A 26513-nucleotide genomic window follows, 5' to 3' on the forward strand; every position below is an offset into this window, starting at 1 on the left:
TGAGTCTGGACCGTAGAGATGGGCTGAGGTTCTGCTCGTGATGTTTTTGAGTCTGGACCTTAGAGATGGGCTGAGGTTCTTCTAGTGATGTTTTTGAGTCTGGACCGTAGAGATGGGCTGAGGTTCTGCTCGTGATGTTTTTGAGTCTGGACCGTAGAGATGGGCTGAGGTTCTGCTCGTGATGTTTTTGAGTCTGGACCTTAGAGATGGGCTGAGGTTCTGCTCGTGATGTTTTTGAGTCTGGACCTTAGAAATGGGCTGAGGTTCTTCTAGTGATGTTTTTGAGTCTGGACCTTAGAGATGGGCTGAGGTTCTTCTAGTGATGTTTTTGAGTCTGGACCGTAGAGATGGGCTGAGGTTCTGCTCGTGATGTTTTTGAGTCTGGACCTTAGAAATGGGCTGAGGTTCTGCTCGTGATGTTTTTGAGTCTGGACCGTAGAGATGGGCTGAGGTTCTGCTCGTGATGTTTTTGAGTCTGGACCTTAGAGATGGGCTGAGGTTCTGTTCGTGATGTTTTAGAGTCTGGACCATAGAGATGGGCTGAGGTTCTTCTAGTGATGTTTTTGAGTCTGGACCGTAGAGATGGGCTGAGGTTCTGCTCGTGATGTTTTTGAGTCTGGACCTTAGAGATGGGCTGAGGTTCTTCTAGTGATGTTTTTGAGTCTGGACCGTAGAGATGGGCTGAGGTTCTTCTAGTGATGTTTTTGAGTCTGGACCGTAGAGATGGGCTGAGGTTCTTCTAGTGATGTTTTTGAGTCTGGACCTTAGAAATGGGCTGAGGTTCTTCTAGTGATGTTTTTGAGTCTGGACCGTAGAGATGGGCTGAGGTTCTGCTCGTGATGTTTTTGAGTCTGGACCGTAGAGATGGGCTGAGGTTCTGCTAGTGATGTTTTTGAGTCTGGACCGTAGAGATGGGCTGAGGTTCTGCTCGTGATGTTTTAGAGTCTGGACCGTAGAGATGGGCTGAGGTTCTGCTCGTGATGTTTTTGAGTCTGGACCGTAGAGATGGGCTGAGGTTCTGCTCGTGATGTTTTTGAGTCTGGACCTTAGAAATGGGCTGAGGTTCTGCTCGTGATGTTTTTGAGTCTGGACCGTAGAGATGGGCTGAGGTTCTGCTAGTGATGTTTTAGAGTCTGGACCTTAGAGATGGGCTGAGGTTCTTCTAGTGATGTTTTTGAGTCTGGACCGTAGAGATGGGCTGAGGTTCTGCTAGTGATGTTTTAGAGTCTGGACCTTAGAGATGGGCTGAGGTTCTTCTAGTGATGTTTTTGAGTCTGGACCTTAGAAATGGGCTGAGGTTCTTCTAGTGATGTTTTTGAGTCTGGACCGTAGAGATGGGCTGAGGTTCTGCTCGTGATGTTTTTGAGTCTGGACCGTAGAGATGGGCTGAGGTTCTGCTCGTGATGTTTTTCAGTCTGGACCTTAGAGATGGGCTGAGGTTCTTCTAGTGATGTTTTTGAGTCTGGACCGTAGAGATGGGCTGAGGTTCTGCAAGTGATGTTTTAGAGTCTGGACCTTAGAGATGGGCTGAGGTTCTTCTAGTGATGTTTTTGAGTCTGGACCGTAGAGATGGGCTGAGGTTCTGCTAGTGATGTTTTAGAGTCTGGACCTTAGAGATGGGCTGAGGTTCTTCTAGTGATGTTTTTGAGTCTGGACCGTAGAGATGGGCTGAGGTTCTGCTTTTACGTTTCAGCTGATTCACAGCGTCTTGATTTCACACAGACATACCTGATATGATTGACTTTAGATGAAGGACTGAAGTCAATCATGTTGCTTCACAGCAAGAATACTGGCAGTTATCCATTCATATCAATAGTAGCAGTTATCCATTCATATCAATACTGGCAGTTATCCACTCATATCAATAGTAGCAGTTATCCATTCATATCAATACTAGCAGTTATCCCTTCATATCAATAGTAGCAGTTATCCATTCATATCAATAGTAGCAGTTATCCATTCATATCAATACTTGCAGTTATCCCTTCATATCAATAGCAGCAGTTATCCATTAATATCAATACTAGCAGTTATCCATTTATATCAATACTGGCAGTTATCCATTCATATCAATACTGGCAGTTATCCATTCATATCAATAGTAGCAGTTATCCATTCATATCAATACTGGCAGTTATCCATTCATGTCAATAGTAGCAGTTATCCATTCATATCAATAGTAGCAGTTATCCATTCATATCAATAGTAGCAGTTATCCATTCATATCAATACTGGCAGTTATCCATTCATATCAATACTGGCAGTTATCCATTCATATCAATAGTAGCAGTTATCCATTCATATCAATACTGGCAGTTATCCATTCATATCAATACTGGCAGTTATCCATTCATATCAATACTAGCAGTTATCCATTCATATCAATACTAGCAGTTATCCATTCATATCAATACTAGCAGTTATCCATTCATATCAATACTAGCAGTTATCCATTCATATCAATACTGGCAGTTATCCCTTCATATCAATACTGGCAGTTATCCTTTCATATCAATACTAGCAGTTATCCATTCATATCAATACTGGCAGTTATCATTCATATCAATACTGGCAGTTATCCATTCATATCAATACTGGCAGTTATCCCTTCATATCAATACTGGCAGTTATCCATTCATATCAATACTAGCAGTTATCCATTCATATCAATACTGGCAGTTATCCCTTCATATCAATACTGGCAGTTATCCATTCATATCAATACTAGCAGTTATCCATTCATATCAATACTAGCAGTTATCCATTCATATCAATACTAGCAGTTATCCATTCATATCAATACTAGCAGTTATCCATTCATATCAATACTGGCAGTTATCCCTTCATATCAATACTGGCAGTTATCCATTCATATCAATACTAGCAGTTATCCATTCATATCAATACTGGCAGTTATCATTCATATCAATACTGGCAGTTATCCATTCATATCAATACTAGCAGTTATCCATTCATATCAATACTGGCAGTTATCCATTCATATCAATACTGGCAGTTATCATTCATATCAATACTGGCAGTTATCCATTCATATCAATACTGGCAGTTATCCATTCATATCAATAGTAGCAGTGATCCATTCATATCAATAGTAGCAGTGATCCATTCATATCAATAACCTCTTAACCAACCATGCTATTTAAAAAAACAAATGTGTTGTTCGTAACTTGTTTTGTTGTACATAATGTTGCCTCTACCGTCTCTGATGACCGAACAGAGCTTCTGGACATCAATAACTGGGCTTATTGTTATTTACTTTAATTATTTGTTATTCTTACCTCTTATTTTTTATGTTTTTTTTGTATTTCCTTAAAACGGCACTGTTGTTTTTATAAGTTAGCATCTGCAGCCGTTGTATTCGGTGACGAATTCAGTTTGATTTGATTTGATTTGACTTGGATGCTTTTTAAACATTTGTGTGTGTTTTCTTGAGGGTTTTGTATTTGTGCAATCGGGTTGGTAATACTATTTTATATTCTGTGTGTGGGTTTGCATAGTGTGTGAGTGAGTGTGTGTGTGTGTGTGTGTGTGTGTGTCTATAATTCATTTTTTTTTACCAACATAAAAGCGTAACCTTACTTTGAGCAGCCCTTAAATGCAGGCAATTTATATTTCATCTTTGAAGTGTGTTGTTCATACTATCCGTGTCCCAAATGGCACTCTATTCCCTATAGAGCTCTATGGGCTCAGGTCAAAAGTAGTGTACCCTATTCCCTATAGGGGTCTATGTGCTCAGGTCAAAAGTAGTGTACCCTATTCCCTATAAGGCTCTATGGGCTCAGGTCAAAAGTAGTGTACCCTATTCCCTATAGGGCTCTATGGGCTCAGGTCAAGGTAGTGTATTATATAAGAAATATAGTCCCATTTGGGATGCAACCTACTTTAATGTTAATATCTATGGTAATTTGGTTCTGTTCTAGTAGCAGCACATTAACGAGAGCTATAAGACGCTGCTGTTATCTCCCCTAAACCGTGTGACCTTTGACTGTGCTGCGCCCCATTCAGATGGCTGTAATTACCCTTTGACCCCCTGTGCCTTCCCCTATGACATCGACCTACACGGAACAGAAATGTAAACACAACATGTAACAATTGCATTGATTTTACTGAGTTTACACTTCATATAAAGGAAATCAGCCAACTGAAATAAATTCATTAGGACCTAATCTATGGATGTCACATGACCTGGGAATACAGATATGCATCTGTTGGTTAGAGATACCTTTAAAAAAAATGGGCCTTAGGATCTCGTCACGGTATTTTTGTGCATTAAAATTGCCTTCGATAAAATGCAATTGTGTTCGTTGTCCGTAGCTTATGTCTGCCCCATACCATAACCCCACCACCACCATGGGGCACTCTGTTCACAACGTTGACATGAGCAAACCACTCGCCCACACGACACCATACACATGGTCTGCGTTTGTGAGGCTGGTTGGCCGTACTGCCAAATTCTCTAAAACAAAGTTGGAGGTGGCTTATGGTAGATAAATAAACATGACATGCTCTGGCAACAGCTCTGAAGGACATGCCTGCAGTCAGCATGCCAATTGCAGGCTCCCTCAAAACTTGAGACATCTGTGGCATTGTGTTGTATGACAAAACTGCACACTTTTATTGTCCTCAGCACAAGATGCACCTGTGTGATGATTCTTGATATGCCACACCTGTCAGGTGAATGGATTATCTTGGCAAAGAAGAAATGCTCACTAACAGGGATGTTAACAAATTTGTGCACAACATTTGAGAGACATAAGCTTTTTGTGCGTATGGAACATTTCTGGGATGTTTTTATTTCTGCTCATGAATCATGGGACCAACACTTTACATGTTGCGTTTTATTTTTGTTCAGGGTACAGTGGAGCAGGTTATCTAGTCTAGACTAGAGGTATATTTAGCACGACAGGGTTTCTACAGACCGAAACAAATTGAATTCTCACCCCTATTGTCCTCACTCGGTGTGAGGACTGGTGTTTCAAACACGTTTAATCAAAGGCACAAACCAACTCCAACCGAACGAAACAAACAGACCCTTTCCACTCAACTCTCCTGTGTTTCTCTTCCTCTGTTTCAGAGTTACTGTGACTGACTTGGCTGTGTTACTGTTGATGTGTAAAGAGAGAGCAAAGTAGCAATCCACCATGGAAGTGAAGGAACGCAGACCGTACCGCTCGCTGACGGCTCGGAGGGACACAGAGCGGCGTTACACCAGCTCCTCAGCGGACAGCGAGGATGGAGGGAAGGTCAACCCTAAAGGTTACAGCTCCAGCGAGACTCTGAAGGCTTTTGATCAGGAGTCCAGGATGGCCGCCTACGGCAGCCGGGTCAAAGACATGGTTCACCACGAGGCAGACGAGTTCTGTCGGCCAGGTGAGGAGCAGACCGTGTATTCATTAATTCAGGGAAAACATTCAAATAAAATTAACAACAATGCATTGGGAATGAATAGAACAGTACTCGGTAGACCTACTGATATTCAGAAGGTTCCTTGTCCTGCAGCAGGGAGAGAGAGATAGAGAATATAGAGAGAGAGTATCATTTCGGCAACAATCATCAATATTTCCTCACACAACTGAGGACGACATGTTAGTCCAGCCTAAACTCTTCTGAAAAGGAGCCAAATTAACAGGTTTAATGCCCAACCTCCTAACACAGGTCTGGCAGACGGCCTAGTGGTTAGAGCATTGGACTAGTAACCCGAAAGGTTGCTGGATCGAATCCCCGAGCCGACAAGGTAAACATCTGTCATTCTGCCTCCTGAACAAGGCAGTTTAACCCCACTGTTCCTAGGCCGCCATTCAAAATAAGAATTTGTTGTTAATTGACTTACCTAGTTTAAAAACAGGTAGTTCATCAATTTAGATTATTCATTACCTTCACAATCAATACTTGTCATATCATACGTTAAAAAATATATTATTTTATTCAACATTCAACGAGTAAAGAAATTAGGAAAACACTCCTCCACATTGTAGGACGGATGAACCACTGATTGTAGGACGGATGAACCACTGATTGTGCCGCACCTTGCTGGATATCTAAGTGCACGTGTGTCACCCCCATAGAGAGGCTTGTATTCTCTATTTTGGTTAGGCCATGGTGTGACTAGGGTGGGCATTCTAGTTTTGTTATTTCTATGTTTTGTATTTCTTTGTGTTTGGCCGGGTGTGGTTCTCAATCAGAGGCAGCTGTCTATCGTTGTCTCTGATTGAGAATCATATTTAGGCAGCCTTTTTTTCCCACCTGTGTTTTGTGGGTAGTTGTTTTCTGGATAGTTTATTGCACCTTACAGAACTGTTTTGGGTTTTTTCACTTTGTTGTTTCACTTTGTTAAGTGTTTTGGTTATTAAAGAATCATGAACACTTACCACTCTGCGTTTCGGTCCGATTCTCATTACGACGAGAGCCGTGACAACGTGATCGGCATCCTAATCAGTCCACAAACACTCCACGTTGGTGAGTACAGGTCGCTGAAACAATGGGTGATTCTCAATTTGGATAAAAGTCTGTCCTCTCCTCGACTCCTCCGTCCTCTTCTCCTCCGTTACCCAGAAAAAGTGGTTGAGTGGTCGAGGAGAGTGTCATTTAGTTAGTAGTTCTCCTCACCTCGATAGTCCCTCTACTACTAAAATGTATCTTTCGGAGGTTTGAAATCTGCCCCTTTTGAATCAGCTGTTGTTTACTGAGAGGAGAAAAACAGACATTTAAAAACACTACTTATCCTTCATCTAGAAAATGTTTTGCACAACTAGCTACATTCCTAGCTTTTTATTGCATTACACATTACCTCCCCTGTAAACGTCATTAACCTGATGACGAGCTAGCGCAGGGGATACCTCCCCTGTAAACATCATTAACCTGATGACGAGCTAGCATAGGGGATACCTCCCCTGTAAACGTCATTAACCGCAGGAGATTCTAATTTCATACAAGCGTAGTTGTTTCCTCTCCTCGAGCAAAACAAATTGAGATTCTCCCAAAGTAACGTACATCTGAAATAATCAATGTTACAGGTTACTTCTTGCGATCTTCTACATCACACATGTCTATCGATCGAAATATGGTTATAAACGCTAGTAACACGATCAAACATTTAGCAATCTGTGTTTGGCGCGCCATCAGTTGATAGAAATGGAGTCCTATGTCTGTGATGGGTGCTCTGCGGTGCGTATCGTCACAATATGATTAAGCAATTTAAAAAAAAATACAAATAAAAAAAATAGATTTGTTTCTAACAGAATCAATTCAGCGTCATTGTACTGTGCTGTTATTCGATATGGTTGTTGATGCTCATGTAGCAGTGCACGGTAACCAAAAAGAATATAATGAAGGCTCTAGCCTGCTCACGACATTCCCCACATCACATCCTTACAACAACAATCATCCCCCACGAGAGGATTCTATTCAGGGCAAAGAAGTGATTTGATTATTATGATTTTTATGATTTTAATTTTTATACAGTGACTTCGGAAAGTATTCAGACCCTTTCATGTTACAACCTTATTCTAAAATGGATGAAAGTATTTGTTTTCCTCATCAATCTACACACAATGCCCCGTAATGACATCACAATACCCCATAATGACATCACAATACCCCATAATGACATCACAATACCTCGTAATGACATCACAATACCCCATAATGACATCACAATACCTCGTAATGACATCACAATACCTCGTAATGACATCACAATACCCCATAATGACAACACAATGCCCCGTAATGACATCACAATACCCCATAATGACATCACAATACCCCATAATGACATCACAATACCTCGTAATGACATCACAATACCCCATAATGACATCACAATACCTCGTAATGACATCACAATACCTCGTAATGACATCACAATACCCCATAATGACATCACAATACCTCGTAATGACATCACAATACCTCGTAATGACATCACAATACCTCGTAATGACATCACAATACCCCGTAATGACATCACAATACCCCGTAATGACATCACAATACCCCATAATGACATCACAATACCCCATAATGACATCACAATACCCCGTAATGACATCACAATACCTCGCAATGACATCACAATACCCCGTAATGACATCACAATACCCCGTAATGACATCACAATACCCCATAATGACATCACAATACCCCGTAATGACATCACAATACCCCGTAATGACATCACAATACCCCGTAATGACATCACAATACCCCGTAATGACATCACAATACCCCGTAATGACAAAGAAAAAAAAACAGGTTTTTATAAATGTTTGTAAATTTAGGGTTAGGAGGGCCGTAGGGGTTGGGACGGCTGTAGCGGTTAGGACGGCCGTAGGGGTTGGGACGGCTGTAGGGGTTAGGACGGCTGTAGGGGTTAGGACGGCTGTAGGGGTTAGGACGGCTGTAGGGGTTAGGACGGCTGTAGGGGTTAGGACGGCTGTAGGGGTTAGGAGGGCTGTAGGAGTAGGAAGGCTGCAGGGGGAGGGACCTATATCTGATGCTTCCCTGATGTCTTATGACCTTCTAGGGTCTGCATCCCAAATGGCACCCTATTCCCTATATCGTGCCCCTATCGGCCCTGGTCAAAAAATAGTGCACCATGTAGAGAATGGGGTGCCATTTGGGACACAGCTGTAATGAGTGGAGCGGTGATCTGAGAACACCTGCTCGTAAAGCCACACCGTGGATGTTAAATGTATAGGAAGGAGTAGCACTGGAAGCAGCGTAAGTCTGTGTAACTACAGCATTATGTAGGCTCTTACTGTCCCATTCCCCTCTCTGATGTTGCACAATGTTATGGACCTCACAGTACACCATCTTGTCTGTATTGTACTGATTATTTACAAATGTGCATACCTTTTCTCTTCTCTTTCTATCTTTCTGTCTGTCTGTGTCTATTGTACCTGTCCTCCTCCAGGAGCAGATTTCTCTCTCAGAGACCTAGGTTTCGGGGATCCTCTCCCTCCTCACGTGGCGTCATACCGTGACGACCTGGGTCTTGGTTCTGGTGGCGGTTTGGGCATGGGTCTGCCTCACCGTGACTACTCTGTGAGCATGTGCTCGGACGCCGACACGGAGCCGGACGGGGTCATGTCCCCGGAGCACGCTGTTAGACTGTGGGGTCGCAACACCAAGTCAGGACGCAGCTCCTGCCTGTCAAGCAGGGCCAACTCCAATCTGACACTCACAGACACCGAGCATGAGAACACCGAGAACGGTAGGGAACTGAAGCTTTCAACTTTATGTTATAGGATAACCACTTTTGTGTCTCTTGCTTTGCTACTGTATGTGTCTTGTTGCTTTACCTACTTATTAGATGTATGGGGAATGGATGTATTGCTGAACATGAAAGCACAGAGAATGGTAAGGCTGCTTCACCTTTAGGACCTTAATGAACTGGATATTATACCCTGGATAGAACTGGATAGAACTGGATAATATACCTTGGATAGAACTGGATATTATACCTTGGATAGAACTGGATAGAACTGGATAGAACTGGATATTATACCTTGGATAGAACTGGATATTATACCTTGGATAGAACTGGATAGAACTGGATATTATACCTTGGATAGAACTGGATAGACCTGGATAGAACTGGATAGAACTGGATATTATACCTTGGATAGAACTGGATAGAACTGGATAGAACTGGATAGAACTGGATATTATACCTTGGATAGAACTGGATAGAACTGGATATTATACCTTGGATAGAACTGGATAGAACTGGATAGAACTGGATATTATACCTTGGATAGAACTGGATAGAACTGGATATTATACCTTGGATAGAACTGGATAGAACTGGATAGAACTGAATAGAACTGGATATTATACCTTGGATAGAACTGGATAGAACTGGATAGAACTGGATATTATAACTTGGATAGAACTGGATATTATACCTTGGATAGAACTGGATAGAACTGGATAGAACTGGATATTATACCTTGGATAGAACTGGATAGAACTGGATAGAACTGGATATTATACCTTGGATAGAACTGGATAGAACTGGATATTATACCTTGGATAGAACTGGATAGAACTGGATATTATACCTTGGATAGAACTGGATAGAACTGGATATTATACCTTGGATAGAACTGGATAGAACTGGATAGAACTGGATAGAACTGGATATTATACCTTGGATAGAACTGGATAGAACTGGATATTATACCTTGGATAGAACTGGATATTATACCTTGGATAGAACTGGATAGAACTGGATAGAAGAACTGGATAGAACTGGATATTATACCTTGGATAGAACTGGATAGAACTGGATAGAACTGGATAGAACTGGATATTATACCTTGGATAGAACTGGATAGAACTGGATATTATACCTCGGATAGAACTGGATATTATACCTTGGATAGAACTGGATAGAACTGGATAGAACTGGATATTATACCTTGGATAGAACTGGATAGAACTGGATATTATACCTTGGATAGAACTGGATAGAACTGGATATTATACCTCGGATAGAACTGGATATTATACCTTGGATAGAACTGGATAGAACTGGATAGAACTGGATATTATACCTTGGATAGAACTGGATAGAACTGGATAGAACTGGATATTATACCTTGGATAGAACTGGATAGAACTGGATATTATACCTTGGATAGAACTGGATAGAACTGGATAGAACTGGATAGAACTGGATATTATACCTTGGATAGAACTGGATAGAACTGGATAGAACTGGATATTATAACTTGGATAGAACTGGATAGAACTGGATATTATACCTTGGATAGAACTGGATAGAACTGGATAGAACTGGATAGAACTGGATATTATACCTTGGATAGAACTGGATAGAACTGGATAGAACTGGATAGAACTGGATATTATACCTTGGATAGAACTGGATAGAACTGGATATTATACCTTGGATAGAACTGGATAGAACTGGATATTATACCTTGGATAGAACTGGATAGAACTGGATAGAACTGGATAGAACTGGATATTATACCTTGGATAGAACTGGATAGAACTGGATAGAACTGGATATTATAACTTGGATAGAACTGGATAGAACTGGATATTATACCTTGGATAGAACTGGATAGAACTGGATAGAACTGGATAGAACTGGATATTATACCTTGGATAGAACTGGATAGAACTGGATATTATAACTTGGATAGAACTGGATAGAACTGGATATAACTGGATAGAACTGGATAGAACTGGATATTATACCTTGGATAGAACTGGATAGAACTGGATAGAACTGGATATTATACCTTGGATAGAACTGGATAGAACTGGATAGAACTGGATATTATACCTTGGATAGAACTGGATAGAACTGGATAGAACTGGATATTATAACTTGGATAGAACTGGATAGAACTGGATATTATACCTTGGATAGAACTGGATAGAACTGGATATTATACCTTGGATAGAACTGGATAGAACTGGATGTTATACCTTGGATAGACTGGATGTACCGTGTGTGCGCATACTACTACACAGGATCCATCAGATAAACAGAACTACTACCCACTTTAACAGGTGTGGAATATCAATAATCTGATTAAACAGCATGATCATTACACAGGTGCACTTTGTGCTGTGGACAATGAAAGTATGCAGTTTTGCCACAAAACACAATGCCACAGATGTCTCAAGTTTTGAGAGAGCGTGCAATTGGCATGCTGACTGCAGGAATGTCCACCAGAGCTGTTGGCATAGACTTGAATGTTTATTTCTCTACCAATAAGCCGCCTCCAATGTCGTTTTGGAGATTTTGGCAGTACGGCCAGCCGACCTCACAACCGCTGACCATGTGTAAAGAGTCGTGTGGGCGAGAAGTTTGTTGACGTCAACATTGTGAACAGAGTGTCCCATGGTGGCGGTGGGGTTATGGTATGGGCAGACACAAGCTACGGACAACGAACGTAATTGCGTTTTATCGATTGGCAATTTGAATGCACAAAAATACTGCAACGTAATCCTGAGGCCCGTTGTGAGGCCCGTTGTGAGACCCGTTGTGAGGCCCGTTGTGAGGCCCGTGGTGAGGCCAATGGGCCTCAGGATCCTATTGCAGTATTTTTGTGCATTCAAAATGGCAATCGATGAAAGGCAATTATGTTCGTTGTCCTTAGTTTATGCCTGCCCATACCATATATTTTTTTAAAGGTATCTCTAACCAACAGATGCATATCTGTATTCCCAGGTCATGTGACATCCATAGATTAGGTCCTAATGAATTTATTTCAGTTGGCTGATTTCCTTTATATGAAGTGTAAACTCATATAAAGTAGAAATCAATGCAATTGTTACATGTTGTGTTTACATTTGTGTTCCGTGTAGGTCGATGTCATAGGGGAAGGCACAGGGGGTCAAAGGGTAATTACAGCCATCTGAATGGGGCGCAGCACAGTCAAAGGTCACACAGTTTAGGGGAGATAACAGCAGCGTCTTATAGCTCTCGTTAATGTGCTGCTACTTAACTACTACATACCGGATCAATGTGTGTTTAGTGTTGATGGGTTAAAATCTGAATTATGTAGCGATTAATTATTCTAGAACTCAAGAATTATGTAGTGAGGAATTATTCTAGAACTCAAGAATTATGTAGCGATTAATTATTCTAGAACTCAAGAATTATGTAGCGATTAATTATTCTAGAACTCAAGAATTATGTAGTGAGGAATTATTCTAGAACCCAATGCTGTTTCCTCTTCTTCTTAACTCTTTGCCCTCTAGAAATATGTATTGAATTGGCATTGTGCCACATTGTCCTTGAGATCAGCAAGACTCAAGAGAGACTAATTTACATATTGAGACTTCTTATTAATTGTTGAATAATTTATTAGTGAGTGATACTCTATGGCATTTACCCTGGTATGCAACTACATCATTTTTAAGATGAAAGTGACGACCATTTCCTTTTTGTGCAGTGTTTCTCTTAGGTTGTAAGCTGCCCGACCGATACATTTCTATCTCTGTTTTCCCCAACCTAAAGAATTTGGATTTGGGTCGCTTGGAAAATAATCCATGGGGGTCACTGTGCTATTTGTCCACCAGGAGACGGACCTATTACAACCTGACCAGAGTGTACGACCCCAGAGACAGATCTATTACAACCTGACCAGAGTGTACGACCCAGGAGACAGACCTATTACAACCTGACCAGAGTGTACGACCCAGGAGACAGACCTATTACAACCTGACCAGAGTGTACGACCCAGGAGACAGACCTATTACAACCTGACCAGAGTGTACGACCCAGGAGACAGACCTATTACAACCTGACCAGAGTGTACGACCCAGGAGACAGATCTATTACAACCTGACCAGAGTGTACGACCCAGGAGACGGACCTATTACAGTCTGACCAGAGTGTACGACCCAGGAGATAGATCTATTACAACCTGACCAGAGTGTACGACCCAGGAGACGGACCTATTACAGTCTGACCAGAGTGTACGACCCAGGAGACGGACCTATTACAGTCTGACCGGAGTGTACGACCCAGGAGATACATCTATTACAACCTGACCAGAGTGTACGACCCCAGAGACAGATCTATTACAACCTGACCAGAGTGTACGACCCAGGAGACAGACCTATTACAACCTGACCAGAGTGTACGACCCAGGAGACAGACCTATTACAACCTGACCAGAGTGTACGACCCAGGAGACAGACCTATTACAACCTGACCAGAGTGTACGACCCAGGAGACAGACCTATTACAACCTGACCAGAGTGTACGTCCCCAGAGACGGACCTATTACAGTCTGACCGGAGTGTACGACCCAGGAGACAGACCTATTACAGTCTGACCAGAGTGTACGACCCAGGAGACAGACCTATTACAGTCTGACCAGAGTGTACGACCCAGGAGACAGACCTATTACAACCTGACCAGAGTGTACGACCCAGGAGACAGACCTATTACAGTCTGACCAGAGTGTACGACCCAGGAGACAGACCTATTACAGTCTGACCAGAGTGTACGACCCAGGAGACAGACCTATTACAACCTGACCAGAGTGTACGACCCAGGAGACGGACCTATTACAGTCTGACCGGAGTGTACGACCCCAGAGACGGACCTATTACAGTCTGACCGGAGTGTACGACCCAGGAGACAGACCTATTACAGTCTGACCAGAGTGTACGACCCAGGAGACAGACCTATTACAGTCTGACCAGAGTGTACGACCCAGGAGACAGACCTATTACAACCTGACCAGAGTGTACGACCCAGGAGACAGACCTATTACAGTCTGACCAGAGTGTACGACCCAGGAGACAGACCTATTACAACCTGACCAGAGTGTACGACCCAGGAGATAGATCTATTACAACCTGACCAGAGTGTACGACCCCAGAGACAGATCTATTACAACCTGACCAGAGTGTACGACCCAGGAGATAGACCTATTACAACCTGACCAGAGTGTACGACCCAGGAGACAGACCTATTACAACCTGATCAGAGTGTAAGACCCAGGAGACAGATCTATTACAACCTGACCAGAGTGTAAGACCCAGGAGACAGATCTTTTGCAGCCTGACCAGAGTGTACTACCCAGGAGACAGACCTATTACAGCCTGACCAGAGCGTACGACCCAGGAGACAGATCTATTACAACCTGACCAGAGTGTACTACCCAGGAGACAGACCTATTACAACCTGACCAGAGTGTACGACCCAGGAGACAGATCTATTACAACCTGACCAGAGTGTAAGACCCAGGAGACAGATCTATTACAACCTGACCAGAGTGTAAGACCCAGGAGACAGATCTATTACAGCCTGACCAGAGTGTACGACCCAGGAGACAGATCTATTACAACCTGACCAGAGTGTAAAACCCAGGAGACAGATCTATTACAGCCTGACCAGAGTGTACGACCCAGGAGACAGATCTATTACAACCTGACCAGAGTGTACGACCCAGGAGACAGATCTATTACAACATGACCAAAGTGTACGACCCAGGAGACAGACCTATTACAACCTGACCAGAGTGTAAGACCCAGGAGACAGATCTATTACAACCTGACCAGAGTGTACGACCCAGGAGAAAGATCTATTACAACCTGACCAGATGAATCATGACAGGTTCCTTTAATATCTGTTTATAAACTTTAGAGAAGAAAATGTCTCTGAGAGAAGAAAATCCTTGAGTGTTTGACCTCTCCAGAACTGATATTAAACCTTAATGACATGATATGGTAATAAAGTAATAGCCATATCATATTCTCTTCTGTGACACAGTGACTGGCTGCATCCCAAACGCCACCCTGGCACCCTGTTGGCTGTTGCATACACAGGGCACCCATAGGGCTCTGGTCCAAAGGAGTGCACTAAAAAAAGGGAATTAGGGTGCCATAGGGCTCTGGTCCAAAGTAATGGACTATAAAGGGGAATAGGGTGCCATTTGGGCCGCACTTATAGTGGGGATTAATATGACGTGGTGGTTATGAGGCGTGTACGAGTGGACACGGATGACTAGGCTCGGTGCGTGGCAGCTTGGCGACAGAGGCAGAAAAAGACAGGAAGGGATGCAGCTTTTCCATCTTATCCCTCTTAACCATCTTATCCCTCTTAACCATCTTATCCATCTTAACCATCTTAACCATCTTAACCATCTTAACCATCTTATCCATCTTATCCATCTTAACCATCTTATCCATCTTATCCCTCTTATCCATCTTAACCATCTTATCCATCTTATCCATCTTAACCATATTAACCATCTTATCCATCTTAACCATCTTATCCATCTTAACCATATTAACCATCTTATCCATCTTATCCATCTTATCCATCTTAACCATCTTATCCATCTTATCCATCTTAACCATATTAACCATCTTATCCATCTTAACCATCTTATCCCTCTTAACCATCTTATCCATCTTAACCATCTTATCCATCTTATCCATCTTATCCATCTTATCCATCTTATCCATCTTAACCATCTTATCCCTCTTAACCATCTTATCCATCTTATCCATCTTATCCATCTTATCCCTCTTATCCCTCTTATCCCTCTTAACCATCTTATCCATCTTATCCATCTTATCCATCTTATCCCTCTTATCCCTCTTATCCCTCTTAACCATCTGAACCATCTTATCCATCTTATCCATCTTATCCCTCTTAACCATCTGAACCATCTTAACCATCTTAACCATCTTATCCATCTTATCCATTGTATCCATCTTAACCATCTTAACCATCTTAACCATCTTATCCATCTTATCCATCTTATCCCTCTTAACCATCTGAACCACCTTAACCATCTTAACCATCTTATCCATCTTATCCATTGTATCCATCTTAACCATCTTATCCATCTTATCCATCTTATCCATCTTATCCATCTTATCCCTCTTAACCATCTGAACCACCTTAACCATCTTAACCATCTTATCCATCTTATCCATCTCTCCAGCTCTCTGTTTTTCTGCCGGCATCCGAAAGCACACCTTTGTTCCCTATATAGTGCACTACTGTTGACCATGGGCTCTGGTGCACTCTATATAGGGAACAAGGTGCCGTTGGGGACTCAAACTCTGTCTCTCTGAGGCTTGACGCTGCTAAATTGCCCCCCAGGGCCCAGTGAGTCTCTGTGCTAGCATAGAAGTTAATTGCGCTCTGGGAAAGTGTCAAGATGAAACATGTCAAGTCTGAACCTGATTGATTCTGTGTGGGCTGTGGAAGCATCCAGCACAATACCCGACTGTCTGGTTGGGCCTGTGTGGGCTGTGGAAGCATCCAGCACAATACCTGACTGTCTGGTTGGGGCTGTGGAAGCATCCAGCACAATAACTGACTGTCTGGTTGAGCCTGTGTGTGCTGTGGAAGCATCCAGCACAATACCCGACTGTCTGAAGAATGCTTTCTTCTTTGTCTCAAGAAACAAGGTTCCTGAAATCAATAATTTACTATTAACAGATGACATTTATATTCTGACTATCTCTGAAACTCACTTAGATAATACCTTTGATGAAACAGTGGTAGATATACATGGTTATAACATCTACAGAAAAGACAGAAATGCCAAAGGTGGAGGTGTTGCTGTTTATATTCAGAACCTCATTCCTGTAAAGAATAGAGAGGATCTCATGTTAAATACTGTTGAAGTAATATGGCTACAGGTTCATCTGCCTCACCTAAAGCCCATTCTGGTGGGAAGCTGCTACAGACAGTCAGTATCTGGATAATGTGTGTGAAATGCTTGATAATGTATGTGATATCAACAGAGAGGTATATTTTCTGGGTGATTTAAATATTGACTGGGTATCATCAAGCTGCCCACTCAAGGAAAAAGCTTCAAACTGTAACCAGTGTCTGCAACCTGGTTCAGGTTATCAGTCAACTTACCCGGGTAGTTACAATCAACCTGGTTCAGGTTATCAGTCAACCTACCAGGGTAGTTACAAACAACCTGGTTCAGGTTATCAGTCAACCTACCAGGGTAGTTACACACAACCTGGTTCAGGTTATCAGTCAACCTACCAGGGTAGTTACAAACAACCTGGTTCAGGTTATTAGTCAACCTACCAGGGTAGTTACACACAACCTGGTTCAGGTTATCAGTCAACCTACCAGGGTAGTTACACACAACCTGGTTCAGGTTATCAGTCAACCTACCAGGGTAGTTACACACAACCTGGTTCAGGTTATCAGTCAACCTACCAGGGTAGTTACACACAACCTGGTTCAGGTTATCAGTCAACCTACCAGGGTAGTTACAAACAACCTGGTTCAGGTTATTAGTCAACCTACCAGGGTAGTTACACACAGCACAGGAATGACATCATCAACATGTATTGATCACATCTTTACTAATACTGCAGAAATCTGCTGTAAAACAGTATCCAAATCCATCAGATGTAGTGATCACAATATAGTAGCCATATCTAGGAAATCCACAGTTCCAAAGGCTGGGCCTAATATAGTGTATAAGAGGTCAGGCTGGGCCTAATATAGTGTATAAGAGGTCAGGCTGGGCCTAATATAGTGTATAAGAGGTCAGGCTGGGCCTAATATAGTGTATAAGAGGTCAGGCTGGGCCTAATATAGTGTATATGATGTCAGGCTGGGCCTAATATAGTGTATAAGAGGTCAGGCTGGGCCTAATATAGTGTATAAGAGGTCAGGCTGGGCCTAATATAGTGTATAAGAGGTCAGGCTGGTTCTAATATAGTGTATAAGAGGTCAGGCTGGGCCTAATATAGTGTATAAGAGGTCAGGCTGGGCCTAATATAGTGTATAAGAGGTCAGGCTGGGCCTAATATAGTGTATAAGAGGTCAGGCTGGTTCTAATATAGTGTATAAGAGGTCAGGCTGGTTCTAATATAGTGTATAAGAGGACAGGCTGGGCCTAATATAGTGTATAAGAGGACAGGCTGGGCCTAATATAGTGAATAAGAGGTCATACAAAAAGTAGTGTAGTGATTTCTATGTTGTTGATGTAAAGATTATCTGTTGGTCTGTGGTGTGTAATGAGGAGCAACCAGACGCTGCTGGGTCTGTGGTGTGTAATGAGGATCAACCAGACACTGCTGGGTCTGTGGTGTGTAATGAGGAGCAACCAGACACTGCTGGGTCTGTGGTGTGTAATGAGGAGCAACCAGACGCTGCTGGGTCTGTGGTGTGTAATGAGGAGCAACCAGACACTGCTGGGTCTGTGGTGTGTTATGAGGAGCAACCAGACGCTGCTGGTCTGTGGTGTGTAATGAGGAGCAACCAGACACTGCTGGGTCTGTGGTGTGTTATGAGGAGCAACCAGACGCTGCTGGTCTGTGGTGTGTAATGTGGAGCAACCAGACGCTGCTGGTCTGTAGTTTGTAATGAGGAGCAACCAGACACTGCACTTGACACATTTATGAACTTGCTTATCCCAGTTACTAATAAGCACCCATTAAGAAAATGACTGTAAAAACTGTTAAATCCCCTTGGATTGATGAGGAATTTAAACATTGTATGGTTGAGAGGGATGAGGCAAAAGGAATGGCAAATAAGTCTGGCAGCACAACCGATTGGCAAACGTACTGCAAATTGAGAGATCATGTGACTAAACTGAATTAAAAAGATGAAGAAACTACACTATGAAACAGAGATAAATTATATAAAGAATGATAGTTAAAAGCTTTGGAGCATCTTCAAAAAAAAAAATCTGAAAAAGGGCAATCTCATCTCCATCATTCATTGAATCAGATGGCTCATTCATCACAAAACCAACTGATATCGCCAACTACTTTAATGAGTTTTTAATTGGCAAGATTAGCAAATTTAGGCATGACATGCCAGCAACAAACGCTGACACTACACATCCAAGTATAACTGACCAAATTATAAAAGACAAGAATTGTCATTTTAAATTCTGTAAAGTTAGTGTGGAAGAGGTGAAACAAGTTTTGTTGTTTATCAACAATGACAAGCCACTGGGGTCTGACAACTTGGATGGAAAATTACTGAGGATAATAGAGGACGATATTGCCACTCCTATTTGCCACATCTTCAATCTAAACCTACCTAGAAAGTGTGTGCCCTCAGGTCTGGAGGGAAGCTGAAGTCATTCCTCTACCTAAGAATAGTAAAAGCCCCCTTTTTACTGGCTCAAATAGCCGACCAATCAGCCTGCTACCAACCCTTAATAAACTTGGTGTTGACCAGATACAATGCTATTTTACAGTAAACAAATTGACAGACTTTCAGCATGCTTATAGAGAAGGACACTCAACAAGCAGCACTTACACAAATGACTGATGATTGGCTGAGAGAATTTGATGATAACAATATTGTGGGGGGCTGTTTTGTTAGACTTCAGTGTGTCTTTTGACATTATCGATCATAGTCTGCTGCTGGATAAACATATGTGTTTTGGCTTTACACCCCCTGCTATAATGTGGATAAAGAGTTACCTGTCTAACAGAACACAGAGGGTGTTCTTTAATGGAAGCCTCTCAAACATAATCCAGGTAGAAATCAGGATATCCCCAAATTAGCTTTTACTTTTTAATCTTAATTCATGTGTATAGTGTTGAGTCATCCACATACGTCAGCTACTACAGCGACTGAAATGACTGCAACACTCAACACTATACACGACAGCTACTACAGCGACTGAAATGACTGCAACACTCAACACTATACACGTCAGCTACTACAGAGACTGAAATGACTGCAACACTCAACACTATACACGTCAGCTACTACAGAGACTGAAATGACTGCAACACTCAACACTATACACGTCAGCTACTACAGAGACTGAAATGACTGCAACACTCAACAAAGAGCGGCAGTTAGTGTCAAAATGGGAGGCAAGGAATAAGTTAGTCCTAAATATTTATAAAACTAAAAGCATTGTATTTGGGACAAATCATTCACTAAACCCCAAACCTCAACTAAAACTTGTAATGAATAATGTGGAAATTGAGCAAGTTGAGGTGACTAAACTGCTTGGAGTAACCCTGGATAGAGTAACCCTGGATAGAGTAACCCTGGATAGAGTAACCCTGGAGTGTAAACTGTCATGGTCAAAACATATTGATACAACAGTAGCTAAGATGGGGAGAAGTCTGTCCATAATAAAGCACTGCTCTACCTTCTTAACAACACTATCAACAAGGCAGGTCCTACAGGCCCTAGTTTCTACCTTCTTAACAACACTATCAACAAGGCAGGTCCTACAGACCCTAGTTTCTACCTTCTTAACAACACTATCAACAAGGCAGGTCCTACAGGCCCTAGTTTCTACCTTCTTAACAACACTATCAACAAGGCAGGTCCTACAGGCCCTAGTTTCTACCTTCTTAACAACACTATCAACAAGGCAGGTCCTACAGGCCCTAGTTTCTACCTTCTTAACAACACTATCAACAAGGCAGGTCCTACAGGCCCTAGTTTCTACCTTCTTAACAACACTATCAACAAGGCAGGTCCTACAGGCCCTAGTTTCTACCTTCTTAACAACACTATCAACAAGGCAGGTCCTACAGGCCCTAGTTTCTACCTTCTTAACAACACTATCAACAAGGCAGGTCCTACAGGCCCTAGTTTCTACCTTCTTAACAACACTATCAACAAGGCAGGTCCTACAGACTCTAGTTTATACCTTCTTAACAACACTATCAACAAGGCAGGTCCTACAGACCCTAGTTTCTACTTTCTTAACAACATTATCAACAAGACAGGTCCTACAGGCCCTAGTTTTGTCGCACCTGGACTACTGTTCAGTCGTGTGGTCAGGTGTCACAAAAAAGGTTCAGAACAGGGCAGCACGGCTGGTCCTTGGATGTACACAGAGAGCTAATATTAATAATATGCATGTCAATCTCTCCTGGCTGAAAGTGGAGGAGAGATTGACTTCATCACTACTTGTATTTATGAGGGGTATTGACATGTTGAATTCACTGAGCTGTCTGTCTAAACTACTGGCACACAGCTCAGACACCAATACATACCCCACAATACATGCCACCAGAGGTCTCTTCACAGTCCCCAAGTCCAGAACAGACTATGGGAGATGCACAGTACCACATAGAGCCATGACTACATGGCACTCTATTCCACAGTACTACATAGAGCCATGACTACATGGAACTCTATTCCACAGTACTACATAGAGCCATGACTACATGGAACTCTATTCCACAGTACTACATAGAGCCATGACTACATGGAACTCTATTCCACAGTACTACATAGAGCCATGACTACATGGAACTCTATTCCACAGTACTACATAGAGACATGACTACATGGAACTCTATTCCACAGTACTACATAGAGCCATGACTACATGGAACTCTATTCCACAGTACCACATAGAGCCATGACTACATGGAACTCTATTCCACAGTACTACATAGAGACATGACTACATGGAACTCTATTCCACAGTACTACATAGAGTCATGACTACATGGAACTCTATTCCACAGTACTACATAGAGCCATGACTACATGGAACTCTATTCCACAGTACTACATAGAGCCATGACTACATGGAACTCTATTCCACAGTACTACATAAAGCCATGACTACATGGAACTCTATTCCACATTACTACATAGAGCCATGACTACATGGAACTCTATTCCACAGTACTACATAGAGCCATGACTACATGGAACTCTATTCCACAGTACTACATAGAGCCGTGACTACATGGAACTCTATTCCACAGTACTACATAGAGCCATGACTACATGGAACTCTATTCCACAGTACTACATAGAGCCATGACTACATGGAATTCTATTCCACAGTACTACATAGAGCCATGACTACATGAAACTCTATTCCACAGTACTACATAGAGCCATGACTACATGGAACTCTATTCCACAGTACTACATAGAGCCATGACTACATGGAACTCTATTCCACAGTACTACATAGAGCCATGACTACATGGAACTCTATTCCACAGTACTACATAGAGCCATGACTACATGGAACTCTATTCCACAGTACCACATAGAGCCATGACTACATGGAACTCTATTCCACAGTACTACATAGAGCCATGACTACATGGAACTCTATTCCACAGTACTACATAGAGCCATGACTACATGGAACTCTATTCCACAGTACTACATAGAGCCATGACTACATGGAACTCTATTCCACAGTACTACATAGAGCCATGACTACATGGAACTCTATTCCACAGTACTACATAGAGCCATGACTACATGGAACTCTATTCCACAGTACTACATAGAGCCATGACTACATGGAACTCTCTTCCACAGTACTACCTACAGCCATGACTACATGGAACTCTATTCCACAGTACTACATAGAGCCATGACTACATGGAACTCTATTCCACAGTACTACATAGAGCCATGACTACATGGAACTCTATTCCACAGTACTACATAGAGCCATGACTACATGGAACTCTATTCCACAGTACTACATAGAGCCATGACTACATGGAACTCTCTTCCACAGTACTACCTACAGCCATGACTACATGGAACTCTATTCCACAGTACTACATAGAGCCATGACTACATGGAACTCTATTCCACAGTACTACCTACAGCCATGACTACATGGAACTCTATTCCACAGTACTACATAGAGCCATGACTACATGGAACTCTATTCCACAGTACTACCTACAGCCATGACTACATGGAACTCTATTCCACAGTACTACATAGAGCCATGACTACATGGAACTCTATTCCACAGTACTACATAGAGCCATGACTACATGGAACTCTATTCCACAGTACTACATAGAGCCATGACTACATGGAACTCTATTCCACAGTACTACGTAGAGCCATGACTACATGGACCTCTATTCCACAGTACTACATAGAGCCATGACTACATGCAACTCTATTCCACAGTACTACATTGAGCCATGACTACATGGAACTCTATTCCACAGTACTGCATAGAGCCATGACTACATGGAACTCTATTCCACAGTACTACATAGAGCCATGACTACACGGAACTCTATTCCACAGTACTACATAGAGCCATGACTACATGGACCTCTATTCCACAGTACTACATAGAGCCATGACTACATGCAACTCTATTCCACAGTACTACATTGAGCCATGACTACATGGAACTCTATTCCACAGTACTGCATAGAGCCATGACTACATGGAACTCTATTCCACAGTACTGCATAGAGCCATGACTACATGGAACTCTATTCCACAGTACCACATAGAGCCATGACTACATGGAACTCTATTCCACAGTACTACATAGAGCCATGACTACACGGAACTCTATTCCACAGTACTACATAGAGCCATGACTACATGGAACTCTATTCCACAGTACTACATAGAGCCATGACTACATGGAACTCTATTCCACAGTACTACATAGAGCCATGACTACATGGAACTCTATTCCACAGTACCACATAGAGCCATGACTACATGGAACTCTATTCCACAGTACTACATAGAGCCATGACTACACGGAACTCTATTCCACAGTACTACATAGAGCCATGACTACATGGAACTCTATTCCACAGTACTACATAGAGCCATGACTACATGGAACTCTATTCCACAGTACTACATAGAGTCATGACTACATGGAACTCTATTCCACAGTACTACATAGAGACATGACTACATGGAACTCTATTCCACAGTACTACATAGAGTCATGACTACATGGAACTCTATTCCACAGTACTACATAGAGCCATGACTACATGGAACTCTATTCCACAGTACTACATAGAGACATGACTACATGGAACTCTATTCCACAGTACTACATAGAGTCATGACTACATGGAACTCTATTCCACAGTACTACACAGAGCCATGACTACATGGAACTCTATTCCACAGTACTACATAGAGCCATGACTACATGGCACTCTATTCCACAGTACTACATAGAGCCATGACTACATGGAACTCTATTCCACAGTACTACATAGAGCCATGACTACATGGAACTCTATTCCACAGTACTACATAGAGCCATGACTACATGGAACTCTATTCCACAGTACTACATAGAGACATGGCTACATGGAACTCTATTCCACATCAGGTAACTGATGCAGCAGTAGAATCAGATTTAAAAACAGATAAAAATACACCTTATGGAACAACGAGGACTGTGAAGAGGCACAAACATAGACAGAGACACATGCATACACACAAACACACACACACACACACACACACACACACACACACACACACACACACACACACACACACACACACACACATGGATGTAGTACTGTAGATATGTGGAAGTGGTGGAGTAGGGGCCTGAGGACACACAGTGTGTTGTGAAATCTGTGAATGTGTTGTCATGTTTTTAAAATTGTATAAACTGCCTTAATTTTACTGGACACCAGGAAGAGTAGCTGCTGTCTTGGCAAGTTATTTGGTTATTTAGAAATTAATTGCTACATTAAAATGTTACTTGTGTTGCATACTGTGCAGCGCTGAACAGTCATAGTTTACAATACCTTAGCTGATGACTTGGTCCTATCCTTTTACATGAAATTAGATTTTCAGACATTTAGGTCACAGTACTAGCAGCACTAGGTCACAGCACTAGGTCACAGCACTAGCAGCACTAGGTCACAGTACTAGCAGCATTAGATCACAGCACTAGGTCACAGTACTAGCAGCACTAGGTCACAGTACTAGCAGCACTAGGTCACAGTACTAGCAGCACTAGGTCACAGTACTAGCAGCACTAGGTCACAGTACTAGCAGCACTAGGTCACAGTACTAGCAGCACTAGGTCACAGTACTAGCAGCACTAGGTCACAGTACTAGCAGCACTAGGTCACAGTACTAGCAGCACTAGGTCACAGCACTAGGTCACAGCACTAGCAGCACTAGGTCACAGCACTAGCAGCATTAGATCACAGCACTAGGTCACAGTACTAGCAGCACTAGGTCACAGTACTAGCAGCACTAGGTCACAGCACTAGGTCACAGCACTAGCAGCATTAGGTCACAGCACTAGCAGCACTAGGTCACAGTACTAGCAGCACTAGGTCACAGCACTAGCAGCACTAGGTCACAGTACTAGCAGCACTAGGTCACAGCACTAGCAGCATTAGGTCACAGCACTAGCAGCATTAGGTCACAGTACTAGCAGCACTAGGTCACAGCACTAGCAGCATTAGGTCACAGCACTAGCAGCACTAGGTCACAGCACTAGCAGCACTAGGTCACAGCACTAGCAGCATTAGGTCACAGTACTAGCAGCACTAGGTCACAGCACTAGCAGCATTAGGTCACAGCACTAGCAGCATTAGGTCACAGCACTAGCAGCATTAGGTCACAGCACTAGCAGCACTAGGTCACAGCACTAGCAGCATTAGGTCACAGCACTAGCAGCACTAGGTCAAAGCATTAGCAGCATTAGGTCACAGCACTAGCAGCATTAGGTCACAGCACTAGCAGCATTAGGTCACAGTACTAGCAGCATTAGGTCACAGCACTAGCAGCACTAGGTCACAGTACTAGCAGCACTAGGTCACAGCATTAGGTCACAGCACTAGCAGCACTAGGTCACAGCACTAGCAGCACTAGGTCACAGCAGTAGGTCACAGTACTAGCAGCACTAGGTCACAGCATTAGCAGCATTAGGTCACAGCACTAGCAGCATTAGGTCACAGTACTAGCAGCATTAGGTCACAGCACTAGCAGCACTAGGTCACAGTACTAGCAGCACTAGGTCACAGCATTAGGTCACAGCACTAGCAGCACTAGGTCACAGCACTAGGTCATAGCACTAGCAGCATTAGGTCACAGTACTAGCAGCACTAGGTCACAGCACTAGCAGCACTAGGTCACAGTACTAGCAGCACTAGGTCACAGCACTAGCAGCATTAGGTCACAGCACTAGCAGCACGAGCAGGGTTAAACCTATCCGTTTCATGTGTAGTCACAGGGCTGATTTAGTGACGGTTGTTCTCCTCTGGATCCT

The 26513-nt window shown here is 42.6% G+C and overlaps 1 protein-coding gene across 2 annotated transcripts in view; it reads left to right on the forward strand.

Annotated features, from left to right (window-relative positions):
* Nucleotides 1–26513, forward strand: part of tenm4 (teneurin transmembrane protein 4) — a 678489-nt gene that overhangs the window by 145535 nt on the left and 506441 nt on the right. For both annotated transcript variants that reach the window (XM_036964775.1, XM_036964776.1), the window contains exons 2-3: nucleotides 5096–5391; nucleotides 8936–9235. In XM_036964775.1, coding sequence (XP_036820670.1) covers nucleotides 5163–5391; nucleotides 8936–9235 — 529 coding nt within the window. In that variant the 5' untranslated portion in view covers nucleotides 5096–5162. The remainder of the gene's footprint in view (nucleotides 1–5095; nucleotides 5392–8935; nucleotides 9236–26513) is intronic.

This window comes from Oncorhynchus mykiss, chromosome 27 (genome assembly GCF_013265735.2).
Source record: "Oncorhynchus mykiss isolate Arlee chromosome 27, USDA_OmykA_1.1, whole genome shotgun sequence".
Classification (NCBI taxonomy): Eukaryota; Metazoa; Chordata; class Actinopteri; order Salmoniformes; family Salmonidae; genus Oncorhynchus; species Oncorhynchus mykiss.